This window comes from Aquarana catesbeiana, linkage group LG09 (genome assembly GCF_042186555.1).
Source record: "Aquarana catesbeiana isolate 2022-GZ linkage group LG09, ASM4218655v1, whole genome shotgun sequence".
Taxonomy (NCBI): domain Eukaryota; kingdom Metazoa; phylum Chordata; class Amphibia; order Anura; family Ranidae; genus Aquarana; species Aquarana catesbeiana.
Window position 1 is genome coordinate 240,607,832 of NC_133332.1, and position 23,880 is coordinate 240,631,711.

Here is a 23,880-nt window from a genome sequence, read left to right on the forward strand (position 1 = left end):
TCGGGTTGAACAATAAAAAAAAAAAAACACATAGTGTGTACCAGGCTTTAGCTGCTGTGCTGACAAAACATGTTTTTATAGTGCTCAGGAACTCAAACTCAAATTTATACTCACAATTCAATGTGTAAGGTAGGACTCTTCCCACCTCCTTCTCTCCATGCCTGATCTGTTTATAAAGACAGAGAGTCAGAAGACAAAAAACTTCTGCTAAAAAAAGCTTTGTGGTACTAGCATCATGGTTGGGCCTGTACTGATAAAAGGCCTGTGTGTTTGAATTAGGACATTTCTCTTGGCATAATATGAAGTGCAATCACAAGTTTTTTGTTTGTTTTTTTTTGTTTTTTTTTTTTAATTCTGATGGTGTTGCTGTTGGCCATGAACCCATATTACAACATGGCCTATAATCCCTTCTCTCATGTGTGTACTTTGTCTCGCTTGCAGGTCTTGATTCCAGCAAAACAGTCAGCCTACTACTCCAAATTTGGCGAGGAAATGCCTGGAGCATAAATTATGCTTAACACCCCCAGATTCAGCATTTTCGTCACACGCTCACTTTAGCATGGATCTATGATGGTCAGCTTGTCGAAGACACACAGATTGAGCAATGCTGTGTGCCAGACTTGGGTTTTCTGGCTTTAATGGAGCAGTGAACCTAAATTGTATGGAGGCTTATAAAATCAAGCAAATAATATTTATGTGCTACAGTGTATATAATGACAAGGCTTTTTTAAGTTTTGAATGGGAAAGGGTTAGAACCCCAGTTAGGTTTTTATTGCTGTTTGTGTTTGGGGCAGGTTCACCCTCTTTTGAAATGCAATATTTTAAAGGTGTTCTCAGAATAGGAATTGACAGGAAATCTTGTAATGTGTGTATCCTTTATGATAACTGTTTCAATGCCCATTCACACCAGAAAAACCTCCTCCATATCAATTCTGGATGCGTTTCTGCACGAGAGATAAGTGCATGGTTTATGCATTTCTGGTTGCATTCTATATGTTTCTTTTTTCGTGTGTGTGTGTGTGTGTGTGTTTTTTTTTTTTTTTGTTTTGTTTTTTTATGTACTGGAGGCCGGTGCGTTTTTTTTAAAGCTTTTTACTGCATTCCAGTACAGTTCTGTGCAGGAAAAAAGCAACATCTTTTTTTCTGGAAATCAAAAGCACTGGAATGCACTGGTGTGAACTATGCCATTGGAACCCATATATCCTACTGTCAATGCTTTTTTGATGATGTTTTAAGGGCAGTTTTTTTTATGCTCTAAGGGCCAGTTTGCACCACATGCAGTGCAATGCTTTTTTCTGCATCAAAAAGTCATGGAAGTAGGTTATGTGGGTTCCATTGTCATAGTTCACACCAATGCAGTGCTTTTCAGTTCCAGTAAAAAAAAGTGCAACATGGGGCTTTTTTCCTGTACAGAAATGTACTGGAATGTGGTAAAACACATAAAAAAAAAAGCAATAAAAACGCTCATGCAGAAAAGCATCGAGAACAGATCTGAAGGACATTTTTGTGGTGTGCAGGGGCAATTTCTTCACTTTGGAAAGCTTCCCTCTGACTACATGTTGTGTTTCCAGGATATGAAGAGAAGTTTCCCTAAAGGGACACGAACAGATAATTAGATCCTGGGGTTTTAACCATTCCCTTCTCTATTCAAAACTAAAAAAAAAATGTTTTGGCTTTTGATACTCTTTGAAGTTATTTTTCTCTTTTTATAAGAACTTAACATAATAATAGTTCTGATGCAGGGGGAGACAATATCCTGTGGAAACAGAATTTCTTTCTGGTATCCAGTGAAAGATATTGTAGTAAGTCTTTGAGCCTCCTTTTGCCTAAAACGACTGATCACATATTTTCTCCTCTTTATTGTTAATATATAAACAGCCACATTTCTCAAGTGTGTTTTTTTTTTTTTTTTTTAAGTCATGCAACCTCTTACTTATTTATAAATTGTGTTAATAGCTTCTGTATGTAAACGTGGCTCATAGTTTTGGATTTCTTGCCCTTTTTTGGACTTCTTTGACTTTTTGTCACTATTTAAGAAAAACGCACCCGTATGGGGCTCCACTCACCCAGCCACAACATTTATTCAGAGTTCTCTGAATGAAAAACTACAAGTACCAACAGCCTTTGCAACTGTCAGCTTGTAGTTCTCAATGAACTACCAGTGCGCTGTGCTCTAGGTAGTTCATTGTCTCTTCTTGTCAGTATGCATCTGACAGGCAGATACACACTGACAAGTCTGCAGGAGACTTGTATGGCACCCGTGACCTGCCGTGATGCACTTTTTGCATGTAAAAAAAAAAAAAAGATGTGCATTTATTATTATTTTTTTTTTAAAGGGTGAACTTATCCTTTTTAAGCTGCTTGATGAATATAATTTTTTTTAAGGAATAGGTAATTTTGAAAAGACAGCTGCACCTATGCCTGTATTTTGATACTACGGTAAGGTAGTAAAGATCAAAGTATTTACCTTATGCTTGTGCCAGCTGTAGAAGCGTCCGTTGTACCCAAAATGTAAATGTTCTTATTTTTACTGGTATGTTTATTGTCTTTTGCTGTTGTGTGCAAAATGCTAAGACTCAAAAAAACGATATTATCAATGGGTCTGACATGGCAGGAAAAAATATCATAACACCAAAGTAGAAAAGCTTGGATGTTAGTGTTGAGGTCTTGAGTTGCATTCTCCCAAGAACACCACCTGTATGGAGTTTTTATCTTTTTAATGTTTGTGTGGGTTCCCTCCCATTGTCCAAAATAACTGGGTACTATGGATACTTTAAAAGCCTAAGCACACATAAGAGCACATGATAGGTAAAAAATACTGTATAGAGGTATTACATAAATGTGTCAGGTATTGGTAGAAAGGTGAAATAAGAAGTCCTAATATTCAGGTTATACTGCCACCCAAGAGGGTCGGACACTGACAAACAGGGAACAAAAAAACTGTAGGCCGGCCCAGAGTAACCCCTCCTACACCTAGTATACCTCAATTTTATGCTGGTGTCTTAGGAGCATTGATGTTTTCTTAAACTTTTTTTTTTTTTTTTTTTTTTTTTTTTTTTAGCTCTGCTATTTTAAGGGCTAACCTGTGATTTATATAGCATTTTTTTTTCTTCTTTTACTTTTTACTTTAATCAAGACTCATATTGTATTTACAAGGGCTGCTGAAATCTTTCACCTCTGATTTGCAGCTATCTGGCATGATTGTTCTCAGCCTGGCTTTTAGACCTTACTGTATCCTGGCCCTGCTGGAATGGAAATTTCAGGTCTAGCCTTGAAATTGCCTGGGCAAAGGTTCCCATGTGGGATGCTTTTTAGACTCAGTTCAGGTTAGGTTAGCTGCAGAGCGTCTTCCAGGTCCAGTGGCATTGCCTCTGCACTTGCCTTGTCTTTAAAGATTCACTTAGTGAGGTGGCCAGCGGGTTGCTCAGCACTATATTTCTCTGTTTCGCACGAGAGATGCCATGGAAAGGGTTCACAATGTGGGACAGCGCATTGACATCATCTGTATACTGCTGTTCCTGTTGCAAAGAGCCACATAGAACTTCGATCTTCAATCTGTTACTGCTCCCCACCTTCAGTCATCTGAACTTATGGTCATAGACCATGACCTGCTACCAGCTGTCTGAGTTTAAAGGGGTACTTGAGGCCTTGCCATTTAATCTTGAGTTTGTATGTTGCCCAACCAGGTTGTGGCTGCAACATATCTGATTCTAGACACAGCGGGATGATAGTCCTGCTGTACTTTTGTGCCCCCAGCTTATTTTTTACTACTGAGTTGGCAGATTTTTGCAGTGCACCTATTGATGGTGCCAACACCTGCAATCTGGAGTCATGCTGTCCTCTGCAGTTAGAGTCTCTCGTCTACTTACAGTCCATCTCGGCTCTGTTGGGTGTGGCTGGGTGCGATGCCATCTCAGCTGATATTTTTACTACAGTCATTCAGAACTACTCCAGATACCCAGTTATTTTTTGGTTCTGATTGCAGAGGCAAAAAGTGTCCTCCCATGCCCTCCATCAGATTTTGAATCGGTCTTACCTGCAGCCTTACTGGCTTCTGGGTCATTGGCTGCTAATTCTGAGGTGCTCAAATCATTTTTTGATAAGCTTATTACTGAGGAGTCAGTCTACAAGTTATCACTTAGCACTAATCAATAAGCTGCGTACCACCCTGAAGCTAGAGAATCAGCCTGTTGCTTCTATCAATGTTGTTTCCAGCCTTGGGTCATATAGGGCCCCTAAGGCTGAAAAGACTCTTACTTTACGCTCGCTTTTCCAGTTGTTTATGTAAAAGAAGTGCTGTTACAGATTCTAAGCTTTGCTGGCTTTTTATCCATTTAGCACAGATTTTGTTCAGAAGTGGTCTATTCCCTCTGTGGATCTGGAAGTGTCTATTATACAGATGGAGAATGCTCCTGCCTTTTAAGGACCTAAATGATAAGAGTTTGGAGGCTCTTTCCGGAACTCTGTTCTCACTGGTGGGTCTCGCCCTGCGCCCATTTTTGGCTGTGATTTTGCTTTGTCAAACTATGTCTGACTGGTCCAAATCCATTAAAAGACATCTAACCACCACTGCTGTTGAGAGCAGATAGCTGTGATGGCTTACTGGAATCCTCCCGACTTATACAAATATACTTAAGAGTGCTTTGGCTAAAGTGCTTGACTGTGGAGCTGTCTTGTAAGAAATATTTAATGTACATGGCCTTTTACGGAAAGCTCCTCCCCGGGCCAGCCTTAGATGTTTTTATCAAGGATGTTACTGGTGGCAACAGCACCTATCATCTCTAGAGAAAGAAGCCTCAAAAGTTATCTCCTTCTCTGACCAGCAAGAACTATCTTTCATTTCTTTACTCTTTTGACTTCAACATCACGGCCCTTCAATTTCATCTCCCCTTCCACTCTCGAAGTCTGGGATTCCAAGTCTGCCAGATCCTCAGGCAAGTCTTGCTTGGTATGAAGGTGTTCCCCCACTTTCCAAAGTGGGACATCTGTTGACTGTTGTGGATGCTTGGACAGCTTGCATTACAGTTAACTGGGTGCAAGAGGTGGTGGTGTCTCAGGGCTACAAACTAAATTTTGTTATCTGCCCTTTTTTGTTTCTCATCTCTAATCTTCCTATGTCTCCACGCAGACAGGCAGATCTCCATCAGACCCTCCCAGGCATTCTGGACCAAGGTGTCAAAGCCCTGGTCCTACTGCAGAATGGTTTCAAGGGTTATACTCTAACCTGTTCACTATTTCAAAACCCAAAGCGGGCATTTGCCCCACCTTGGACCATTAAGCCATGATGGTTTACATTCAGGCCCAAAAATTCCAGATGGAATCAGCCAGACCTTGCCACAAGCTCTATCATTGGACATGGAAGGTTTACTTCACCCAAGAGTTTCTCATTGGGATGGATCCTCTCTTTGCCTTTTTTCAGTCCAGATGGGCCCTAGAAGGGTGTACCAGCTTCTCATTTTACAATCTCTTAGGTGGCTCAGAGAGACCTTTAATTCAAGCTCATGGTCTCAAGGATCAGGTTCCCCCTTTCCTGTTAACGCTCACTCCACCAGGGCATTGAGCAACTTTTAAACTTCAGGCAACTGTTTCCCAGATTTTCAAGACTATTCTTCTGTTTATACTATCTCTTAGTTCTGCCATGTGGAGGTTTTGGCCTCACCTGATGCCAGGTTCGGGCATAAGGTTCTTCGGGCGGCTCTTTGAGCTACAGCCCATAGTTTTCTGTTTATGTTGGACCTTTTGGCAATTGTTAGCTGTGTTGCCAAACTTTCATTTGGGCCGCTTTTGGATATCCTGAAGGTTAAGACTTTCTGTGTCCTTCAGAGAATGAGAAAGTACAGTAATTGGGAATTTTGTCCTTGTAGTCCATTGAGGGACACTAGTCCCACCCCTTCTCCCCTCTTGTGTTTTGTGTTTGTAATCATGCTCTCTTGGTATTGCTTTACTATTCTGAGGCATGCTTGGTAGTAGGAGTTGGTATGGATGTCAAGAAAAGGAGTTTACAGTGAGTCCAAAAATCCTGTTTTAAATAGTCACTGTCTGTATTGTATGGACTTTGGATTACTAAAGGGGGGCAACTGATTGGATAGCTTTCCAGAATGAGTTATCAACTTCAGTCTTTCAGCTCTGGGGAATCAATTAGAAAAGTGGCACATTCTATCAGCATTTATACTCTGGACTATTAAGAAGAAATGTAAAGAAATGGAGGGAGTGTTTAATATGACTACACATCATCATTTGTCCCCTAAAAGTTTGTGTTGTTTTAAGAGTCACCAATAATTATTTAATAATATTTTAATTATACACATACATTTTATAAAGCCTGTCTTTGTATTTGTCTCTCAAAGCAATTGTGAAGCCTTTAAATGTAGGGATATTTCGGCAATGGTATGTGGCTAGTAGCTTTTATGTGAACTTGTAGTATTATGCGAATAAGGCACCTTCTCTATTAAGTATGGATATTATTCACAAAACAGTCTGAAGGCCACAGGATGTGACCCAAGTTACTGAAACGTGTGTTGGATGAATTGCTGCACTGTGTCTGCAGCAAGAAAGGTAAGTGAGGGCATATTTTAAAGCTCATTTGCTGCTTGTTAAGAATATGTGACTATTTTAATTCCCATAGTGTAGCCATCCTTCTACTTTAACCACTTCAATACCAGGCACTTAGACACCTTCCCGCCCAGGCCAATTTTCAGCTTTCAGTGCTGTCGCAATTTGAATGACAATTGCGCGGTCATGCTACACTGTACCCAAACAAATTTTTTATCATTTTGTTCCCACAAATAGAGCTTTCTTTTGGTGGTATTTGATCACCTCTGCGGTTTTTATTTTTTGCGCAACAAATAAAAAAAGACCGAAAATTTCGAAAAAAAAACAAGTTTTTCTTTTGTTTCTGTTAAAATTTTTTGTAAATAAGTACGTTTTCTCCTTCAATGACGGGCACTGATATGGCTGCACTGACGGGCACTGATATGGCTGCACTGACGGGCACTGATATGGCTGCACTGACGGGCACTGATACGGCGGCACTGATGGGCACCGATGAGGTGGCACTGATGATGGGCACTGATAGGCGGCACTGATAGGTGGCACTGGTATGCGGCACCGATGGGCACTGACAGGTGGCACCGATGGGCACTGACAGGTGGCACTGATAAAACATTGGGGGCATTGCTGGGCAGACCTGGGACATGATGGTGCCAATCAGTGCCCATTTGTGGGCACTGGCACAGATTGGGCACATGTGGATGGCCATGGGGTACATACCTGGCCATCCACATGTTGCCCCTTCCCTGGTGGTCCTAGTGGCGATCCCTGGTGGTCCAGTGTGGTGATCTGAGGGGGGGCTGCGCTGATAAACAATAAGCGCAGACCCCCCTGCCAGGAGAGCCGCCGATCGGCTCTCCTCTACTCGCGTCTGTCAGACGCGAGTGAGGAAGAGCCGATTAACGGCTCTTCCCATTGACAGCGTGATCAGCCGTGATTGGACACGGCTGATCACGTGGTAAAGAGCCTCCACCGGATCAGGCTGACACATCGCTCCACCGATCGCCGCGATGTGCGCCGCTGGGGGCGCACAGCGGCATGTTATCCTGCTGGACGTCATATGACGCCCAGTCAGGATAACAGAACCACTTCTAGGACGTCAATCCACTATAGGGCGGGCGGGAAGTGGTTAAAGTTAACTCTCCAGATATTTCAAAGAAAATGTAAATTTGAAGAAAATATGCCACAGTGTATCCGCTCTTACCTAGAAAACTAGTGGAATTAGTTTTGTAACAGCGGCCCTTGCCTAATGCAGACATCCCAACCTGCAGAAACTCATTTCAGGGAGGTGGTGCTTCGTGCCCGCAAACACCCCTCACCCCCTGTGGCAAAATATTTTTTTAAAACACTTTTTTCAATACTTTTTTCGCAGTGCTTATGGGGAAGGGGGTGGGTGGTATGTGGATGGTGTCAGTAGTTTTTTTTTTTTTTTACAAATTATTATTTTTTTTTTTTTTATATTTTTTTTGGGGGGCTTTGGTGAGATGTCAGGGGTCTGAACAGACCCCTGACATCTCACATTTGAGACAAAGGGACTGAGCACACATTCCCCACTCCCTTTCTCAGCACTAAAGATGAATGAACAGGAGACAGAGGCTCCTGTTCATTCATAAACTGAGCAGAGTAAAACATAGTTTACTCTGCTCAGTAATCACAGGAGCGATCTCGCTCACTGTGTCCAGTTACTAGTTCTAGGAGATCGGTGATCACAGCTGTTCCCCGCCTCACCGATCATTCCCGGGAGATCGGGAGGCGCTTGCCGCCGCAGAAAAGCACCTCACAGGAGACTTGAGATGTCTGCTAATGAGAATGCTCTTACTGGCGTGGGGGACAGACTAGCTGGATAGGGAGGTGGAAATTTGTGAGGTATAGCCATAAAGTCAATCAAACCCTAGTAAGAATGTGAAACTAGTTTAAAAAAAAGCACACCAAGAAGAACTTTTTTGCTGACAAAATAAGAGTGAAAACCTTGCGGCTGACAGGTTAATTTTACTACTAAACTTGAGACTATATATACAGTGTATATATGCTCACCAGCCACTTTATTAAGTAAACCTTGCTCGTACTGGGTTGGACCCCTTTTGCCTTCAGAACTGCCTTAATTCTTTGTGGCAAGGATTCAACAAGGTGTTGGAAACATTTCTCAGAGGTTTTGGTCCATATCGGCATCACGCAGTTGCTACAGATATGATGCAAATCTCCCGTTTCACCACATTCCAAAGGTGCTCTATTGGATTGAGATCTGGTGACTGTGGAGGCCATTGGAGTACAGTGACCTCATTGTCATGTTCAAGAAACCAGTGGTGAGATGATTTTAAATTTGTGACATGGTGCATTATCCTGCTGGAAGTTGCCATCAGAAGATGGGTACACTGTAGTCATAAAGGGATGGACATGGTCAGCAACAATTCTCAGGTAGGCCGTGGCATTTAAACAATGGTCAATTGGTACTAAGGGGCCCAAAGTGTGCCAAGAAAATTTCCCCTCACCATTACACCACCAGCCTGAATTGTTGATACAAGGCAGGATGGATCCATGCTTTCACGTTGTTTACGCCAAATTCTGACTCTATCATCTGAATGTCGCAGCTGAAATCGAGACTCAGAGCAGGCAATCCATTGTCTAATTTTGGTGAGCCTGTGTGAATTGTAGCCTCAGTTTCCTTTTCTTAGCTGACAGGAGTGGCACCTGGTGTGGTCTTCTGCTGCTGTATCCCATCTGCTTCATGGTTCAATGTGTTGTGCTTTCAGAAATGGTATTCTGCATACTTTGGTTGTAACAAGTGTTTTTTTGAGTTACTGTTGCCTTTCTATCATTTCAAACAAGTCTGCCCATTCTCCTCTGACATTAACAAGGCATTTTCATCTACACGACTGCCGCTCACTGGATATTTTCTCTTTTTTGGACCATGCTCTGAAAACCCTAGTGATAGTGTTGCGTGAAAATCCCAGTAGATCAGCAATTTTTTAAATGCTCAGACCAGCCCGTGTGGCACCAACAACCATGCCACTTTCAAAGTCACTTAAATCCTCTTTCTTCCCCATTCTGATGCTCAGTTTAAACTTCAGAAAGTCATCTTCACCATGTCTAGATGTCCAAATGCATTGAGTTGCTGCCATGTGATTGGCTGATTAACAATTTTTGTTACCAAGCAATTGAACGGTTGTACCTAATAAAGTGGCTGGTGTGTGTATACAGTGCCTTTTGAAAAAGTATTCATACCCCTTGAAATGTTCCACATTTTGTCATGTTACAACCAAAAATGTAAATGTATTTATTAGGCTTTTATGTGATAGACCAGGGTTCTCCAAACTTTCTAAAAAAGGGACAGTTTACTGGCCTTCAGACTTTATGGGGCCCAGACTGTCACCAGTGAGATGAGAAAATGCCCCAGCATCAGTGGAAGTAAACAATGCCCCATCATTGGTATTAGGAATGAATAGTGCTCTATTGTTGATATCAGTGGGAGGAAAAGCACCCCATCCTTCGTGTCAGTGGGAGGAACAGTGCCCATCATTAAGGTCAGTTGTGGAAGGAATAGTGCCCCAAGGGCCAGATAGAGGCAAGCAAAGGGCCACATCTGGCCCCAGGGCCGCAGTTTGGAGACCACTGTGATAGACCAACACAAAGTGGCACATAATTGTGAAGTGAAAGGAAAATTATAAATGGTTTTCAATTTTTTTTTTTTTTTACAAATAAATATATGTGAAAAGTGTGGCGTGCATTTGTATTCAGTCCCCTTTTACTCTGATACCCCTAACTAAAATCTAGTGGAACCAATTGCCTTCAGAAGTCATCTAAACAGTAAATGGAGTCCAAGAAATAAAAAGAGAGAGGGGCGCACCAGCCATGTGCATTATCTTTTGTAAGACATTTATTGAATAAAATGATAAAAGAAATTACTCACAAGCAGTAGTAAAATCAGGTGCCGTAAAACTTGAGCATCAACTAACTGCAAGTGGTTATAATGATGAGCGAAGCCTTCCAAAGGTCTTAGAGGAACATATAGGCATCACTACTCGCTAACGCGTTTCGAAGGGCTCGTCCCTTCTTCATCAGAGCTCAGCTGAGCCAGGACTGCTGGGGGGCCAGAGACCCCAAACAGAGGGACAGAGAGAGCGCTATTGGACCACAAAAGCAAATCAGTAGTAGTAAAAACTTTAAAGATACTAATAGTGTGCTTCATAAAAAAATGTGTGCTAATATATCCCAAATATATACATAATAACTATTCTGTGACATAGTGCATAGAAATAGGTTAAAGATCAGGCAGAATAACATAACTACTGTATTTATAAGCAAAAAACTTTCTAATAATTATAATAAAAACTCTCCCAAAAAGTTAATAAATTCAAAAATATTTTTACATGAAGGTCATATGCAAATTAGAAGATGGCTATTGGATCTGTACAAATGTCTGTCACCCCTAAACATATCCCCTACAAAACAGAGTGCTCAAAAGGTGTTCCTAGGAGAAGAGGAAAAAGTCCTGTGGTCCAAAAATGGTGAGTGTCCTTCTGTCTTGTGGGACCACACCTCCCATACCCCTTCCATTTATGGCTCCCTATACCCCCCATGTCATGCAATGCCACCAAAATTGAGCAGCCCAAGCCATGCCATAAAGCCACACAGTCAGAATTGGTGCCAAGCGCACACCTCCTGCAGCATAATGGCAGGCAAGCAAAAAGACAGCACCCTATGACGCTGATGTGCAATGACATCATTACATATGCCAGTGTCAGCAATATGTATTATATCACTTCTGGGTTTGACTGTCACTGTAGTCAGGGAAGAAACGAATAGAGCGCAATGTGCACTCTATTAGCTTCAATCAGGTGAGTCATCGGGGGTCGTAAACACGTCTCCTTAAAAATAACCTTAAGAATAATGACTTTTTTCCCTATGTGATAAAAAATAAAGTTCGGTAAAAAAAAGAAAGGAGTTTAAAAAGATTTAGCACAAGGGAAGCATTATGTTGACCTTAAGCAATGTCCCTTGTGCTGATTTTTTTTTTTTTAACAACTTTTGACTAAACAGGCTTTAATCTACATGATGCACATGGGGGAGGGAGGGGGGTGCGAAGGCTGGCTCGTGTATTCTAATCCAATAACAGAGCTAGGAACGAAGGAGGGGCTGAAAAAGTGGATTGGGGTGCAAATAAGGTAGGGGGGCTGTGAAGGGGACTGGGACACAAGGAAGGGGGTGTGAAGAGGACTGAGATGAAAGTAAGGGGGGCTGTAAAGTGGACTGGGGTGCAAATAAGGGGGGCTGTGAAAAGGACTGGGGTACAACTAGGGGGGGCTATAAAGGGGACTAGGATTCAAATAAGGGGGCTATGAAGAGGACTGGGATGCAAGGAAGGGGGGCTGAGGACACTGATGTAAAGGCCTTCAGCCATGACCTTGAACCATGTGGTGAGTGATGGGGGGCATCATACCATTTGACCACACTGACAGGGACTTGATCACACTGACAGGGAAACATGGCCGCAGATCCTTCAGCAAAGTCGGCATTTGTAGCACTGTGGTGGCTTCTTTACTGCCTGGTGACAAAGGAAAATAAACCAAGTTATACAGTTATGTGATTAACACAATACTAAAGAGAGCCCCTAGCAAACAATCAAATTTCAGTTCACTGTCAGGTGATCCATGGTCAGATTGCCTCAGTGGATTTGAATTGCCCCCTACATAGCATATTTATAAAGGTCTGGGTGAATACAGGGCCACCTACCTAGTTGACCTATATTGGACAGCAATTCAGGTATTTATAAACCATCAAATATGAAGTCTGCAGATACTTAGGAAATAAAGCTACAAATCATTTGACCGGGGCAAATATCAATATGTTCCCAAAACACTGTTGCTGAAAACAGTCACTATACTCCCTTGAGACCCTGCAAAACCTGGAGGCATTGACATTTTCTTTTGTCACAATAAACTAAAGGAAACTTTATAAAGTGCTAGTGGTCTTTAATGCTAGATACTATGAAGCTCCTACTTAACAGACCGGTGAGTCCACTTGGGCAAAAGGTAGGCTCCCTTATGCGTCCGACTCGCGGCCCCTGGTAAGGTGAACAGGAGGCACAGGAGTGCGGAGTGGTATGAGAGCCTGTTTGCTGGAGTCCAGATGCAGATGGGAGAGCAGTCTAAGATGGCTGGTGCTGGCTGGAACACAGGCAACAGGACTGAGCAGGATGGTCAGGAGACAGGCTGGGTTCGGCAACAGGCAGGCAGTGAGGTACAGTGGAGCAGGCAAATGGATAGTCAGACAGGCCAGAGGTTGGGTGCAGGCAGAGTTCAGAGGGAGGTTCAGGAAGCAAAGCCGGGTCGTCAGGAGATCAGGATCAATACAGGCACAAGGGTCAGGCATTATGGACGGCAGAGCTGTTGATCAGGCAGCACTGATCACAGAGGGAAGCCGGCTTAAATGGGCAGTTTGGCGCCAAACGGCGTGCACACCCGCGCGCGCCCCCGCACACCGGCACACACAACAGACCTGACCGGGACACGCATGACAGCACTGCAAGGAACGCACACAGCGGAACGCACACCACCGCAAGCACCCTGCCCGCCGAGGTACGCTCTCTGACAGTGCCCCCCTCAAGGGCAGCTTCCGGATGCCCGGCTGGGCCAACCTGGTTGCGTGGGAATCTTTAAAGACTTGTAACAGTTCCTCAGCATGAAGATTACTTTCAGGCTCCCAGGAGTTATCCTCGGGTCTGTACCCCTTCCATTTGATGAGGTACTGGATTTGATTACGCCTTTTTCTGCAATCCAGGATTGCGTCGATTTCAAATTCCTCCTCGTTATTGACCATAACAGGCTCAGGTGGCTTGGTATTACGGTCAGTGAAAGAATTAGGAATGACTGGTTTCAGTAAGGACACATGGAAAACCGGGTGTATTCTAAAAGAATCCGGCAGGTTGAGTTCATACGCGACGTCATTTACTTTCCTTTACCGGGAAGGGACCCATAAACTTAGGCCCCAGTTTCCTAGAGGGACAAGCCATCTTCAAATTAGTTGTGGATAACCACACTTGGTTGCCAGGCTCTAGGATGAGTTCCCCTCGTCTCTTCTTGTCAAACATCCTTTTATAAGACGCCTGGGACTGGGCCATGGTCTCCTGCAGAAGCTTACTATTGGTAGAGAAGAACTCCATTGTTTCGGTCACTGCAGGGAGGGAACATTCCGGTATAGAGCTGGGTGGGAAGGAGGGATGGAATCCATAGTTGGCAAAGAATGGCGTTTGGTTGATGGCTGAATGCAGAGAGTTATTATATGAAAATTCTGCGACTGGTAACAGGGAAACCCAGTCATCTTGGGAGAAGGCCGAGAAGCAACGGAGGTATTGCTCCAAAGTTTGGTTGGTTCTCTCCGTCTGGCCGTTTGTCTAGGGGTGATAGGCTGAAGAGAACGCCAGTTCAATTTCAAGAGAACCGCACATTGCTTTCCAGAAGGTGAACTGGACACCACGATCCGACACGATATTAGAGGGAACCCCATGTAGTCTCACGATTTCTTTAACAAAGATCTTTGCCGTTTCTACGGCTGAGGGTGTGCCTTTCATGGGAAGGAAATGTGCCATTTTAGACAGTCTATCAATTATAACAAAGATAGTAGAGAAGCCTTCGGATGGGGGTAGTTCCATGATGAAATCCATCGAGATCATCTTCCAGGGCCTGTCAGGGATGGGCAAGGGTTTCAATAAGCCCCAGGCCTTCGTCCGGTTACTCTTTCTTCGGGCACAAGTGTGGCAGGAACTGACATAACTCCTACAGTCTTCGGCCAATTGTGGCCACCAAAAGGTGCGCTGCACCAGTTCGATTGTCTTCCTGGCCCCAAAATGACCTGCCAGCTTGTGGTCATGGCACAGTTCCAGTACCAGCACCCTAAGATTCTCAGGAACCATGATCTTGCCTTCGTGCCAAAGCAACCCATCTCTTAGGCTGGTCCCAGTAGGTTGGGGAATTTTCTGAGGAGGCTTGTCTTATTCTGGAGATTAAATCTCCCTGAAGAAGTAAAAAATTTCCCGCAGGCAGGATAGTGTCCGGAGGGACGGTTTCTTTGGAGTCATAGAACATTCGTGACAGTGCGTCTGGTTTCACATTTTTAGAGCCAGGTCTGTAAGTGATGTGAAATAGGAAGCGGGAGAAGAAGAGTGCCCATCTGGCCTGTCGTGGTTTTAGTCTCTTGGCAGATCTCAAATATTCCAAGCTTTTGTGGTCCGTATAGATTAGAATAGGATGTACAGCACCCTCCAGAAGATGGCGCCACTCCTCCAGAGCCGTCTTGATGGCCAAAAGCTCCCGGTCTCCCACATCGTAGTTCCTTTCAGACACAGAGAGTTTGCAAGAGAAGAACGCTTTTGGGAACAGAAGAGCCTTGGGGCCCTGGCGTTGGGAGAGTACCGCCCCTACTGCGATTTCTGAGGCATCGACCTCTAACACAAATGGCAAGGCAGGGTTAGGGTGTTTGAGGATAGAGGCTGAAGTGAATAGACCCTTTAATTTTTCGAAGGCCGATTGTGCCCTGGACGTCCAGCAGAATCGGGTTCCCTGCTTTGTTAGTTCCGTAATGGGAGCAATGATTTTAGAGAAGTCTCTGATGAATTTCCTGTAAAAATTGGAAAATCCCACAAAGCGTTGGACCCCTTTTCTGTCTGTAGGTGCGGGCCAATCCAGGATGGCGGACACCTTTTTGAGGGTCCATCTTAATACCTTCAACTGAAATGATGAGCCCCAGGAATTGGATGCATTGGAGTTCAAACTCGCATTTATCGAGTTTAGCATACAGTCCGTGTTGCCTGAGCCGAGCAAGGACATTCCGAATGTGCCTGCGATGATCAGCCAAGGAAGAGGAAAAAATGAGGATGTCATCAAGGTAAACGATGACGTAGAGATCCAAGAATTCACGGAAAATGTTGTTCACAAAATGTTGGAATGTGGCTGGGGCGTTACAAAGACCGAAGGGCATAACGAGATACTCGAAATGCCCAAAACGAGTACGAAAAGTGGTCTTCCACTCGTCACCCTCTCGGATGCGGATTAGGTTATAGGCTCCGCGAAGATCCAATTTCGTGAAGACTTTTTCAGTTCCCAGCCTCTGGAACAACTCAGGCACCAGGGGTAGCGGGTAGCGATTTTTAATCGTTATCCTGTTCAATTCTCGGTAATCGATGCATGGTCGAAGAGAATGATCTTTTTTCTCTACGAAGAATAGGCCGGCGCCGGCCGGAGATGTGGACGGGCGGATACATTTCTTCTTTAAATTCTCATCAAGGTAGTGTTTTAACATGTCCAGCTCCTGCTCAGTCAATGGAAAGATCCTGCCGAAGGGTACCTCGGTTCCGGGTAACAACTCTATAGGACAATCGTAGGGCCTGTGTGGGGGTAGTATCTCTGCACCTTTCTTGCTGAATACGTCCGAGAAGTCTCGGTAGGGTTCTGGGATAGCTTGGAGCAAGTTGGCATCAGGATGTAAGCAGAGAAGTTGGGGAATCTCATGGTCGACTCGTTGCAGACAGTGTTGTTGACAGTACTCTGAGAGAAACTCAACTCTTCCAGAAGCCCAGTTGATTTGGGGGTTGTAAACCTGCAGCCATGGCATTCCAAGGATGACAGAGAAGAGGGGAGAGGAGATGGCATCCAAACACAGGTATTCCCGGTGCTGAGAGTGCATAATAGCTTCTAAGGGGACGGTCTCTTGAATGACCGGACCAGAACGGAGAGCGGAACCGTCTGCAAGATGAACAGCCAGGCTTTGGGTCTTGGGTCGAAGGGGTATATCATGCTGAGCTGCAAAGGTCAGGTCGATGAAGCAGCTGCAGGCTCCGGAGTCAATGATGACTGGAACTTGGATAGCCTTTCCGGGAAGCTGCAAAGTGACAGAGATAGTTAGATGCGTACTTGGTTTTGGCATGATAGTTTCACAAGTACGAACAGCAGAACGACACTTACGCGTCTTGTTGGGGCAGACGCTGGCGTAGTGCCCAGGTTCCCCACAGTAGAGACATAGGTTATGGGCACGTCTGCGTAACTTCTCCTCGGTAGTCAAAGAGGGACGGAGCAGGCCAAGCTGCATGGGTTCTGGGACATCAAAAGCTGGAGCAGGTGGTGGAGCGGAGGGCCTACTGGGAGGACTGGGAACTTGTGGAAGCATCCAGGTGGGTCGAAAGGTACTGGTAGATCTTTCGGTACCTCGTTCTCTCAGCCGACGGTCAATCTGGATTGACAGGTTAACTAACTCTTCCAAGGTTTGAGGTACCCCGACCCGTGCTAGCTCATCCTTGAGTGGGTCGGACAAGCCCATCCTAAACTGATGGCGCAAGGCTGCGTCGTTCCATGCCGTATCTGAGCTCCAGAGCCTGAATTCAACAGCGTAGTCCTCTGCCGCTCGACGGCCTTGACGGAGGGAGTGCAGGGTAGCTTCGGCAGTTGCAGTTAGCTGATGGTCTTCGTAAAGTTGTGACATTGCCAAGAAGAAGGCATCCAGATTCTCCAAGGCGTCAGACTTCTGCTCCAAGAGTCGGTGGGCCCAGGTTTGAGGTTCACCGGCCAACAAGGAAATGACGAAGCCCACCTTAGTGGCCTCTAGGGAGAAGGTGCGAGGCTGTAAAGCGAAATAGAGTCCACATGCATTCCGGAATGCACGATACTTGCTACGGTCTCCGGAGAACCTTTCTGGTATAGGTACTTTGGGCTCTGGAGGGAGCATGACTACGGAGGGTGCTGCGGTTGCAGCTGAGGCCCCCTGGGGACCGGTAGGTGCAGACAGGACCTGAACACGTTCTTCCAGTCTGGTATAGCCCTCTTGTAAACTTTTCACCGCTTGGGTTAATCCCGCCAGATGTCTGCAAAGTTCATCCATAGGGGAGGCCCCCTGCCCGGACTCGGTCATGGCTGCCTGATACTATCAAGCTCCTACTTACCAGACCGGTGAGTCCGCTTGGGCAGAAGGTAGGCTCCCTTACGCGTCCGACTCGTGGCCCCTGGTAAGGTGAACAGGAGGCACAGGAGTGCGGAGTGGTATGAGAGCCTGTTTGCTGGAGTCCAGATGCAGATGGGGGAGAGCAGTCTAAGACGGCTGGTGCTGGCTGGAACACAGGCAACAGGACTGAGCAGGATGGTCAGGAGACTGGGTTCGGCAACAGGCAGGCAGTGAGGTACAGTGGAGCAGGCAAACGGATAGTCAGACAGGCCAGAGGTCGGGTGCAGGCAGAGTTCAGAGGGAGGTTCAGGAAGCAAAGCCGGGTCGTCAGGAGATCAGGATCAATACAGGCACAAGGGTCAGGCACTATGGACGGCAGAGCTGTTGATCAGGCAGCACTGATCACAGAGGGAAGCCGGCTTAAATGGGCAGTTTGGCGCCAAATGGTGTGCACGTGCCCCCGCACACTGGCACACACAACAGACCTGACCGGGACATGCATGCCAGCACTGCAAGGAACGCGCCCCGACGCACACCACCGCGAGCACCCTGCCCGCCGAGGTACGCTCTCTGACAGATACTTAATGTTACCATTCATCTGGTCATATGGAGCACCCACATATTGTCTGCTGGACACATGCTTTATGGAGTGCAGACTAAAAACTTGGATTAAATGGCACCTGACGTCTCATAAATATGCACCTGTTCTGCATGTCCCTTTCCACTCAACAACTTCCTTTTGGCCAAATCTCAACTCTTGCAAGCAGTGTAAATTGAAGAGAAAATGAGGACAGTTAACTTAAAGTGATACAAAAGTCTTGTTTTTTTTTTAAATAACAATATTTACTTACCTGCCCTGTGCAGTGGTTTTACACAGAGCAGCCCCGATCTTCCTCTACTCGGGTCTTTTTTTGGTACTCCTGGCCCCTCCCTCTTGTTGAGTGCCCTCACAGCAAGCAGCTTGCTATGGGGGCACCAGAGCCGAGCCACAGCTCCCTGTGTCCATTCAGACACACAGCCCGGCCCCACCCTCTTTATCTCCTCATTGGTTGACTGACTTTGATTGACAATAGCAGGAGCCAGTGGCGCCGCACTGCTGTCTCAGACAATAAGGAGGGGAGTCTTGGGCAGCCGAGACACTCCTGCAACATCGCTGGATCTAGATAGGGTAAGTATTAGGGGGGCTACTGCACACAGAAGGCTTAAAAAAAGCCTTCTGTGTAAAAAAAAAAAAAAAAAAAAAAAACACCTGTCTTTAGTTCTTGCATTAACCTTTGTACGGCGTATGGCTACCTTGGATGATAAACTGCCTGAATTTCATAAAATCTGGGATCCTTGAATTATATACACCATCTACCAGTGGATTTTAACCGCCTTCCTCTCACTATTTAATCTTTTTTACTAGGGTCTATGGTGTTTGGACCTTGCCCCAGCAGGCATTGGTTATCACCATCAATCAAAAAGATTTCCAAGCTCACACTTGCCAACCAACCGAATTGACCTGTCTAACAATATGCGTTAAGAACGGATTTAGTCTGCGCAAATTTGCAAATACATGCGTAAGCTATAGGCCCCGTCACCTGTTTTCTGTAGTCCCTAACTCTAACTTCAGTGATTGTCTACAATGGGAACACATGCATTTTAATGGATAGGCAGAGGGCAGGTGGACCTGGAAGGAGCCCACTCCTTAAAGGTACAGGGGCAGACTGAACTCTCAGCACATAGCACTATGGCAGCAAAGATGTTCTTAACGCATATTGTTAGGTCACTGGCTGGTTGGTAAGTTTGAGCTTGGAAATCTTGTTGTGTTTGTTTGACATATGTTGCCCTTACAGTGCTCCTTGCTGCAATAGACCAGTTATAGGTGGGGGCAGTGGTCACTTGGTTGTATCTTGATTATATTGGTCAGGCAATGCACTGACATCTTTGCTGCCATAATGCTATGTGCTGAGAGTTCAGTGCGCCCCCGTAAGGAGGGGTTGGCACCTTCCAGGTCCACCTGCCCTCAGCCTATCCATTAACCAGTTAAGGACCAGCCATCGCAGTTGTACTGCGGCAGGTTGGCTCTCCTGGTCAAATCACCGTCAATGTACATTGGGCGAGCGGCCGCCTAGGGGGTGTGCGCATCCTGCGGCGATTTGATTCGTTACGGAACCGATCAGTTTCCAGGCCCAGTCCAATGATTTCTGGCCTGGACCTGGTGATCGGTTCTGGCTAATGAGAGACTGTACTCTGCCTGTGAATGTAAACACAGGCAGAGGAAGTGATGTCATCTCCTCTCTCACTGGAACGAAAAGGGCTCCACGAGGAGAGAGGACATCTTAACCGTGAGTTGCACCAACACTACACTGACATCAGGACACATAGGCACACTTGTCACCCCCTGATTGCCCCAGTTAACCCTTTCACTCTCTGTCACAGTGTCACCAAGTGCAGTTTTCAGATTTTTCACTGATCACTGTACTGGTTTCACTTGTGACACTAATCAGCGTTAGGGCAGTTTTGCTTAGTTTCCACTGAGCGGTTCGGTTTGGTTCGGTACGGTACGCTATTTTGAGTGTTTCCATTATGAAAGCGGCCCATGCAACCAAACCGCACCATTCTGGGTCCTGCTTCAGATGTGGGGCCATAGAAAATGGTACGGTTCAGTTAAGGTGGAGCTACAATACATTCCACTGATTGGGGGACGTGTGACGCCATGCTAGGCATTTTTTCTAAACCCACGTATGGCCCCTGGCGGTCCCACTTGCAGCGGAAACGCTCACCTGAATAGGCCGGACCATTCTAGGCCTTCCAAACTGTACCGACCCGAACCGATCCGCTCAGTGGAAACGAGGCATTAGTGGTAGGTCTAGGGTACTCCCCATTAACCCTCTAATAACCAGTCACCAATGTGACTAATATAGTGTACAGATCTCTTTTCTGATCACTGTATTTAGTGTCACGGGTGACGCTAGTTACTGTCACGTCAGTTTTTTACAGCGTCAGGGTACCCGCCATATACTACCTAATGGTTAACCCTCTGATCGCCTCCCAGTACAGGTTTTAGTGTCAGGGTCAGCATCAGTCCCAGGCAGTGTCAGATTAGTGCCAGTAGTGCTAACGCCCACGCACACACATCTCCCTTACTAGTATAGTGTTTGAACGGATCAATATCTTTGATCTGATCAGAACTATATTATTGTCCCAAGTAGTATAGTGTTCCAAAAAATGCAGCATTAGCAGGATCAGCCCAGACATCTGCTAGCACCTGTGTTTAGCCTCTCCGGTATGACTCCTCCACAGCCCAGCGGACCACCGGATGTGACTTCATGATGTTAAGGAGTACCACTACATGCCTGTTTTTATCTGTCAAATGTGAGTGCATAGTTAAACACTGTTAAAGCCTTTTTTATACACATTACTACCCTTAGAGCGGCGCTGCTCTTTTTCTCTGCTTAGCCTCTCCGCCCAGCCCACCCAAGTGCAGTATCAATAGATCACTCTCACTTACAAAACACAGCACACATAACTGCAGTGTTAGCAGAGTCACGCCTGATCCCTGCGAACGCTAACAGTTAATTTTTTTGGTAGTGATTAAAGCCATCTCTGACAACCAGGTGCTCTTTTGCCTGTGAGTCGCACTAGCTGTACCTGTAAATTTAGATTCTGTCGTGACGGATACATCTCAAAATATCAAATTTTAATTTAGACTGTGAAAATCTGAGTCAGCACTCCCAAAAGGACACTTCCCCTCCCAACAGAATTAGGTGACTAATTGTGAAGCTAGGAGGCAAGAAACCGAACTGATATGATTGAGATATATACAGTGGGGACGGAAAGTATTCAGACCCCCTTAAATTTTTCACTCTTTGTTATGTGCAGCCATTTGCTAAAATCGTTTAAGTTCATTTTTTTTTCCTCATTAATGTACACAAAGCACCCCATATTGACAGAAAAACACAGAATTGTCGACATTTTTGCAGATTTATTAAAGAAGAAAAACTGAAATATCACATGGTCCTAAGTATTCAGACCCTTTGCTCAGTATTTAGTAGAAGCACTCTTTTGATCTAATACAGCCATGAGTCTTTTTGGGAAAGATTCAACAAGTTTTTCACACCTGGATTTGGGGATCCTCTGCCATTCCTCTTTGCAGATCCTCTCCTGTTCTGTCAGGTTGGATGGTAAACGTTGGTGGAGAGCCATTTTTAGGTCTCTCCAGAGATGCTCAATTTGGTTTAAGTCAGGGCTCTGGCTGGGCCATTCAAGAACAGTCACGGAGTTGTTGTGAAGCCACTCCTTCATTATTTTAGCTGTGCGCTTGGGGCCATTGTCTTGTTGGAAGGTAAACCTTCGGCCCACTCTGAGGTCCTGAGCACTCTGGAGAAGGTTTTCGTCCAGGATATCCTTGTACTTGGCCGCATTCATCTTTCCCTCAATTGCAACCTGTCATCCTGTCCCTGCAGCTGAAAAACACCCCCACAACATGATGCTGCCATCACCATGCTTCACTGTTGTGACTGTATTGGACAGGTGATGAGCAGTGCCTTATTTTCTCCACACATACCGCTTAGAATTAAGGCCAAAAAGTTCTATCTTGGTCTCATCAGACCAGAGAATCTTATTTCTCACCATCTTGGAGTCCTTCAGGTGTTTTTTTTTTTTAGCAAACTCCATGCGGGCTTTCATGTGTCTTGCACTGAGGAGAGGCTTCCGTTGGGCCACTCTGCCATAAAGCCCCGACTGGTGGAGGGCTGCAGTGATGGTTGACTTTCTACAACTTTCACCCATCTCCCGACTGTATCTCTGGAGCTCAGCCACAGTGATCTTTGGGTTCCTCTTTACCTCTCTCACCAAGGCTCTTCTCCCCGATAGCTCAGTTTGTCCGGAAGGCCAGCTCTAGGAAGGGTTCTGGTCATCCCAAATGTCTTCCATTTAAGGATTATGGAAGCCACTGTGCTCTTAGGAACCTTAAGTGCAGCAGAAATTTTTTTGTAACCTTGGCCAGATCTGTGCCTTGCCACAATCCTGTCTCTGAGCTCTTCAGGCAGCTCCTTTGACCTCATGATTCTTATTTGTTCTGACATGTACCGTGAGCTGTAAGGTCTTATATAGACAGGTCTGTGGCTTTCCTAATCAAGTCCAATCAGTATAATCAAACACAGCTGGACTCAAATGAAGGTGTGGAACCATCTCAAGGATGATCAGAAGAAATGGACAGCACCTGAGTTAAATATATGAGTGTCACAGCAAAGGGTCTGAATACTTAGGACCATGTGATATTTCAGTTTTTCTTTTTTAATAAATCTGCAACAATGTCAACAATTCTGTCAATATGGGGTGCTGTGTGTACATTAATGAGGGAGAAAAATTAACTTAAATGACTTTAGCAAATGGCTGCAATATAACAGTGAAAAATTAAAAAAAAAAAAAAAAAAAATTGTATATATAAGTATCCATTGTGTGTATATTAATTACATTCTTACTAAATGATTATATTTTATACTAATTGCTGAGGTTTCATAAACAATTTATACATATATTCATAGCCCCATATATAGATAATACCCTCAACACTGAAGAAATGGCTGCATTCCAAGATCCATCAAAATTCGTATTTAATGAACGAACATCCCAAGTGTTACAGACAGTTCAAATGGTTATGATGGGTCATGAATAAGCGCACCTTTTAGTTTGTGAAACGCGTCTACCATTTGAACTGTCTGTAACACTTGGGATGTTCGTTCATTAAATACAAATTTTGATGGATCTTGGAGTGCAGCCATTTCTTCAGTGTTGATCGTATGCGGAGGCGAGACGATGCGGGCACCCATGATATCATTAGGCTTCCTGTCTCACCTGGAGCAGCGAGTTCTTTTGTTTGGATAGATATTACCCTGTATGAAAGAAAACATATTTTTCTTTTAACAAATAAGTAGAACACATTTTTGTCCTCAGACACACCCGGTGGCTGAAGGTAATATTACCTAATTGTACCCGGCAAATCATTAGAATTCCCTAACCAATGGAGAGTGAGCCAAACCTTCTGGGCTGAGCTTATGATAATTTTATGAGCTTATTGTCCCAAAATGGTATAAAGGTTTTGAGGGCCCTACGGAAAGGATCACAGACCCATACACCAGATGCACCCCTATATGATCAAGAAGTCTGCTGATATTTGACCACTCCCCATTTTTCTGGACCTTGTGACTGGAACCACTCAATGTGCTGAGATATTGGCGGACATCTCCCCCTTTTAAGCTGATTGGTAAGATGCAGATCATACAGATTATATTTCATTTTCTCTCTCAAAATCGTAGGGATTTGATTTTATAGGTTATGCATTGACATTTATTGACTGTCTAGGCTGTGCATTATTATAACTGTGTTTTGGGGAATTCAGACAAACACATTTACATCAAT

General features: G+C 44.8%; 1 protein-coding gene across 3 annotated transcripts in view; it reads left to right on the forward strand.

The window, feature by feature from the left end:
* Positions 1–22,121, forward strand: part of HDAC6 (histone deacetylase 6) — a 159,567-nt gene extending 137,446 nt beyond the window's left edge. For 2 of the 3 annotated variants that reach the window (XM_073600035.1, XM_073600034.1), the window contains exon 33: positions 442–2,530. In XM_073600035.1, coding sequence (XP_073456136.1) covers positions 442–507 — 66 coding nt within the window. In that variant the 3' untranslated portion in view covers positions 508–2,530. Of the gene's footprint in view, positions 1–441 lie in introns of all 3 variants that reach the window. The other variant, XM_073600036.1, reaches the window with a different exon arrangement.
* Positions 22,122–23,880: the final 1,759 nt, after the last annotated feature.